This window comes from Triticum dicoccoides, unplaced genomic scaffold, assembly GCF_002162155.2.
Source record: "Triticum dicoccoides isolate Atlit2015 ecotype Zavitan unplaced genomic scaffold, WEW_v2.0 scaffold5622, whole genome shotgun sequence".
Taxonomy (NCBI): Eukaryota; Viridiplantae; Streptophyta; class Magnoliopsida; order Poales; family Poaceae; genus Triticum; species Triticum dicoccoides.
The window spans coordinates 260050-266518 of NW_021282158.1; the positions used below are offsets into that span (position 1 = coordinate 260050).

The 6469-nt window shown below is 50.4% G+C and overlaps 1 protein-coding gene across 1 annotated transcript in view; it reads right to left on the minus strand.

Annotated features, from left to right (window-relative positions):
- Positions 1–3770: 3770 nt before the first annotated feature.
- The window catches only part of LOC119346963 (RING finger protein unkempt homolog), a 19822-nt gene continuing 17123 nt past the window's right edge, over positions 3771–6469 (minus strand). Inside the window, exons 2-3 of the mRNA XM_037616015.1 lie at positions 4399–4984; positions 3771–3818 (exon numbers count right to left, since the gene is read on the minus strand). Of these exons, the coding sequence (XP_037471912.1) occupies positions 3771–3818; positions 4399–4984 (634 nt within the window). The remainder of the gene's footprint in view (positions 3819–4398; positions 4985–6469) is intronic.

Genomic DNA, 6469 nt, shown 5'->3' on the forward strand with positions numbered 1-6469 from the left:
CCAGCCACTGGAATGCTGACGCGTGGATGCCTTTTGGTCCCGGTTGGTGCCACCAACCGGGACCAAAGGCCCCCCTGCCTGGGCTCGGCGCACCTGCCACGTGGAGGACCATCTGTCCCGGTTCGTGTTTGAACCGGGACTAAAGGGGGGAGGTATTAGTAACGACCCATTAGTCCCGGTTCATGAACCGGGACTAAAGGCCCTTACGAACCGGGACAAATGCCCCCTTTTCTACTAGTGCTTCCACCACTCAAAACTCCCTCCCCGGATCTTGCTTTGATCCTCCTCTCCCCCACGCCTTGCGACCTCACGCGCTGCCGGCGAACGCGTCCACCGGGAACAGATTTTTTGAGCCCACCTGTTGCAAATTCGGCGTCCCCTGACTTCAATTAAATGTCCCATGCCTTGCAACTCCGGTGACTCTGGACGATGGTGGAGGCACTACAGAACCCGCTGCACACCCTCATGCTACAACCACTAACCAAAAAGCTTCAAACCGAGATGAAAAAGCTTCAACCAGATATATAAAAAGCTGCAAGCAGTCATTGCCATGGCGGAATGCTACAACCGTTGACATGAAATGCTACAACCCTTGATGAAAAAAGCTTCAACTGAAACGACAGAGAAAGCATTAACCAAGGATACTACAAAGAAAAATAGCTGCAACCGTTGATAGAAAAGTTTTGTCCGTAGATGAAAAAAGCCACAACCATTGAAACAGAAATCTACAACCATACACTGCATAATCAGAAAAGTTACATCCATTATAGAGAAAGCTTCAATCGTATGTGCGAAAAGCTTCTACCGACGTGCGTTGCCACCGGCTGCAATCAGTTGATGGCTTGGTGGCCGTCGTCGACAACAATTTCGTGCAACGAGCATCAATGGCGAGAGGTGGCGGCGGAGTTACAACCGGGGGAGCTACAAGCGTTACGGCTACAAGCTGCAACCATAGATACAGTAGTTTCATGCGTCGCGGCGATGATGAGGACGGTCGGCGAGGGTCGGGAGCGGCGACGGGGATGGGCGGCTAGGGTGTGGACCGGCGACGGGGATGGCCGGCGAGGGTGTAGACGAGGACGGCCACTGGAAGGGATAGGAGGCGCGGCGCCGCGCAGCCCGAGCGGGGGATCGAACCCGAGGAAGAAGAAGCTGGGGCGGATATTTTTTTAGCTCCAGATCCAACGGCCACACGGCTCACATCCAACGGCTAGGGCTGGACCAGCCGAAATTTTTGGCCGGCGCACCGGCGCCTAGCAGTGCCCTTTTCAGAATCTCTAGGAAATGTTTTTCAGAACGCTAAATATTTGCGAACCAACCTGTGGTTGGATGGTTAGAGGGAATGTGGTATCCCCAACCCACCAGAGTTCAAATCCTGGTGCTCGCATTTATTTCTGGATTTATTTCAGGATTTCCGGCGATGCGCATTCAGTGGGAGGAGACGTTCCCGTCGACGACGAGGCGCCTACGGTGGCTTCGTAAATCTCAAGATGATATGCCGGATCAGTTTTTCGGAGGCGCTCATAGGGGTAGGCTGTGCGTGTGTGCGTTCATAGGGGTGAGTGTATGCGCGTGTATATGAACGCTTGTGTCTGATGTTCAAAAGAACGCTAAATATTTTGTACGATCAAAATCAAGTTGACAGTGATCTGCTTCTGGGCTAAGCCCAGCTCGCAAAGAAATAAGGCCAGCCCGTTTCAGTGGCCAGCCCAACAAAAAGGTCTACATGTTGTGTGCACGGTTAAACCCATCCGGCCATCCCATCTCCTCCGCCGCCGCCTTGTTCCTGGGACGGATCCAGAAACACGTCCCAGCCGGCGACCATGGCGGCGCTCGCAACTGCAGGAGCAACGCGTCCCAGCCACGGCATCCCGGACGAGATCGCCATCTGGGAGATCCTCGTCCACCTCCCCCCAAATGCCCTCCTCCGCTGCCGCGCCGTCTGCCGCGCTTGGCGCCGCGCCACCACCACCCGCGACTTCGTCCTTGCCCACCATGCCCGCCAGCCCACCCTCCCCCTCCTCTGTGACTCCAAATTCATTGGAAAAGACGGCTACTCCCTCCCTAGACATCATCTCCTTCGACCACCGGTCCGCCGCTGACCAGCTCCGAACTGTCGCGAGATTTGGCGGCATCTGCTACAGTCTGGTGGCTTGCTGCGACGGCCTCTCCTCGCCGTCAACAGGGCGCACTTTGGCATCTCAATGAACATGACGCACTACGCCATCTACAACCCGGCAACCCGTCAGTATGCTTCCCTCTCGATGCTTTCAGGCTTAAGGTTCCTGGGAATGTACCATCACCCTGCTACGGGCGAGTACAGACTACTGATGCACTATTGCCAGTGGTCGTATGGACTGGAACCTGGGAGACAAGTTGGCTCCTATATCTTCTCATTGGGCTCTGACCAGCCCCTGAGGCACATCGGCAAGTGTCTCGATGCCAATGAACTGAGCAACACATTTGTGCTATTCCATGGTTGCTTGCATTGGTACCGAATGAAGCGCGGGGAAAAAAGCAGCACGATTATCGTGTTTGACACCATTGCTGAGTCCTTCCGGCAGATGCGCCCTCCAAATGTTTCTGGCTGCGTCGACCTATTTGAGATGGATGGCATGCTTGGCATGTCCAACTTAAATTATTCAGTGAATATAATCGAAGTCTGGGTTCTACAGGACTATGAAAGCGAGGTCTGGACTTTCAAGTGCCAGATTGAATTGCCGTTTACGGAGATCAGGGCGCAATGTGGTTACCGTCGTCAGAGTGCCGATATTTGGAGTGCTGTGGTCGTACCTGAGGAAGGTGAGTTGCTTGTGATGGTACGGTTTAACGAGTGGCTGATTCAGGTTGACATGGATGGCAAGTTGGTCGCCACTTTTCATTGCAGGGGAGTCGTTCCTATCCAATTTCATCTCAAACAAACTCTTGTTACGCATACCTTCTTTCCAACACTAGAGGATTATGTTGTGAACCATTTTCCTTTCGTCTGAAGGTTGTTGAGCGAGCTGGCACTTCTTAATATACTCGGTGTTTGTATCCTCATGAGCTGCGGTATGTATGAATTGGATATACTATGAGCCTAGTGGCTTCTTTGTTGATGCATAAAATTGTACTCCCTCCATTCCTAAATACTTGTCTTTCTAGAGATTTCAACAAATGACTACATACGGCGCAAAATGAGTGAATCTACACTTTAAAATATGTCTACATACATCCGTATGTTGAGTCCATTTGAAATGCCTAGAAAGACAAGTATTTGGGAACGGAGGGAGTAATAAAGAAATGCATGTTTGTGATGATGACCTTTCAGAATGAAGGAATTATTGTGCGCGTCCATGCAAAAATTACAAAGTCATTTTGGCCTGTGTTTGAAATATGTGCTAACTAATCTGGCCCATGTCTCGGCCTTTAGGGGTTTTCATACTAGTTAGTAATACACTGTTTGTTGAACTCCTTTTCATCTGGTTCTTGTTTTTCTGAGAGGTTATCTAGTGGCCTCCTGTTCAGCAATCTACATGTGCTTCATGTTTTTGTTGTTTTCTTCTAGCTAATGATAAAATGTGGCAGATTGTCCTCTTCGTGGATCACTAGCACTAGCAGATTGCATCTGATTTCTAGAAGAGCTAGGAGCACATCCACCTGATTTCTAGAAGAGCTTGGAGCACTACTCGTGTAACTAAAAAACTGCACCATAGTCATTTTTCCTTTATGAATCCATTGCATCAGGTTGAGTATGGATGCTAGGCTCGGTATTAAAGTGAGAGTCCACACTAGCAGACATAGTTACATTTATCTCCTTTCAAGCAGTATATATTTTCCTAGGAAAAAATTGAGGTGCTATCAATTTAGCAACAATTTTTCTGTTGCAAAGACAGTCGATCCGTTGACAGATCAAATGGGAAGGGCACTTTCGTGCTTTAGGTTTTTTTTATTGAAGTATTTTGACATTTGTATTTCTTTTCCCCGCAAATAACTCTGATTTATATTAGTGCTATTTTTTAATTTATGGGTGGTCAAGTAAAGGCACTCCCAAAGCCTGGAATCAAAAGCTTGCGGTACATACAGAGTTCTTCAATGGAAATATCTAATGGGGTGTTTACATACTTTCTGATCTTTATCTTTATATCCCCTCCAAGTTGATGCACAACTGATGACCCGCACAATCAGAGTCTAGCGAGTATTTAACCAAAAACTACCACAATTCACGGAACCGTGACGAAAAACTACCACTTTACGATTTTGTCCCGAAAACTACCACTTTTTTCCTAATCCGTGGCAAAAAACTACCAAGTCGCGAAATCGCTTGCTTAGCCCGTGCTAAGCACAAATCTGACCGCTTGGGCCCACCTGTCAGCATCAATCTTCTTCCTCCTCTCTCTCTCTCATTTCCACGAACACCTTAAGTGCACTCCGCCGCTCTGCCCCCGCCGGCCGGCGAGTCCCACCACCTGCCCTGGCCATCATCATCCTGCGCGCGTACTGCTTCTGGTTGTCCGCGTCCAAGTCGAGCTCCCGCGAGCTGAGCGACGCCGTGAGCGCCGGCCTGGAGGAGGAGGAGGAGGAGCGCGGCGGCGAAGGCGAGGAGCTCGGGGATGGCGAGGCCATGGAGGCGGTGGAGGGGTTGACGGCGCGGAGCTGGCGGGTGCCGTGCGCGAAGAAGCAGATGCGGCGGGGGCAGCCGACCTCGTCCTTGCAGAGCCTGGTGCGGTACTGCGCCGGGTGGAGCCATGACTCGAAGACGCCGTGCGCGTACTCGCAGCCGTCGCCCTTGCGGCATGCTGCCGGGTCGCGGCGGAAGTCCGGGCAGGGGACGCAGGAGTATGGGACGCGGCGCGGGTCGCGGCGGCGGGCGTTCTCCCCCGGGTGGGCGAAGGGGCACTCGGTCCAGTCGTGCGTGTAGGCGCGGGAGCACGGCTTCCTCGACGAGGGCGGCAGCGCAGGTGGTGGGACTCGCCGGCCGGCGGGGGCAGAGCGGCGGAGTGCACTTAAGGTGTTCGTGGAAATGAGAGAGAGAGAGGAGGAAGAAGATTGATGCTGACAGGTGGGCCCAAGCGGTCAGATTTGTGCTTAGCACGGGCTAAGCGAGCGATTTCACGACTTGGTAGTTTTTTGCCACGGATTAGGAAAAAAGTGGTAGTTTTCGGGACAAAATCGTAAAGTGGTAGTTTTTCGTCACGGTTCCGTGAATTGTGGTAGTTTTTGGTTAAATACTCGCACAATCAGGGCCATCGGTAGGCGTTTTTCACCCGTCCGATTTTCGTCGGGGGAGATTGGCGCCGTTCGTTTCGGGTGGCAGGATGGCATTTTGTTAGAGTGAAATGATGTTTACATACAGTAGTGCAGAACTGCAGATGGACACTTGACAATATTTCATGTAGCACTAGCTCACTTGCAACCTTTATCTCCCTTCAAGGAGTTACATTGTCCCAAAAAAATCTGTTGCACTATCAAGTTAGCAATGATTTCCCTTTTGCAACATTGGTCGATCCATCGACCGATCCAATGGGATGGACCTTTTTTTTGTTCTCCCATGTTTTTCTGTTGCCTTGTTTGGATATCTCCATCATTTTCACTTGCTGCAAGCAATGTATAATTGTTTCATGGTCACGATACAAGCATGTAACAAAAAGCGCAGGTCCCACATTATGCTCATGCGCCGCTGTGGTTGCAAGCCATGAGCTATGCTCATTTTCATCTCTACTAGGTGGCGCCGGATCATTTTGATTACCAATGACCAAAAGAATAAAAAAAGCCTTGTCTCAAGGAGAGGACATCACCACGATGTAGGCAGTAACTTATAATACAGTTGGAAAAAAGCAAGTTAAATGTACATTCTGATGTATAACTGGTTATCGTTATTCCATGTAGACTGTGCTAATTGCTCAAATTTAGGCTACTCAATAGCCCATTTTCCACGGTATATGACCCTTTCAGGGTTCCTGGGTACAATTTGCAGCATCGACATCATAGTATGCTTAGTATATGGACCACATTTTGTGCTCCTGGATCCGGGGTTGCAGTTTTACCAGTGCAAAGCTGGTTGCATCATCGATGTAATATAGAGGGAATGGTAGCCTCAGAAGAACCAGAATTGTTCACCACTACATCGCCAAAATAGTTGTACGCACGTCACCGTTTCTTCCACATTGTCGAGGGTTGTTGATCTCCATGAGCTTGTCAAGGATCGGTAGGAGCCATTCTGTTCTGGTAGGTTGCCTCTTGGTCACATCCAGTAGCCTACAGTGCTCTGCCATCGCCTGCCACAGAGTCACCGGTCACAGACATATGCAAAATGCATGGAACGTGTCCTTGCACTTGGGTTGCACACAATGTCTAAGAACGTGTCCATAGAATTCGTATATCTGCTAATAGCTCGAGCCAGACCAGTTGAGCTGAACCTGATTGCGCCCAGCGTAGCAAGCCGAGTGCCTACGTAAAGGGAGGAGAGGCATGAGCCTAGGTATCGATG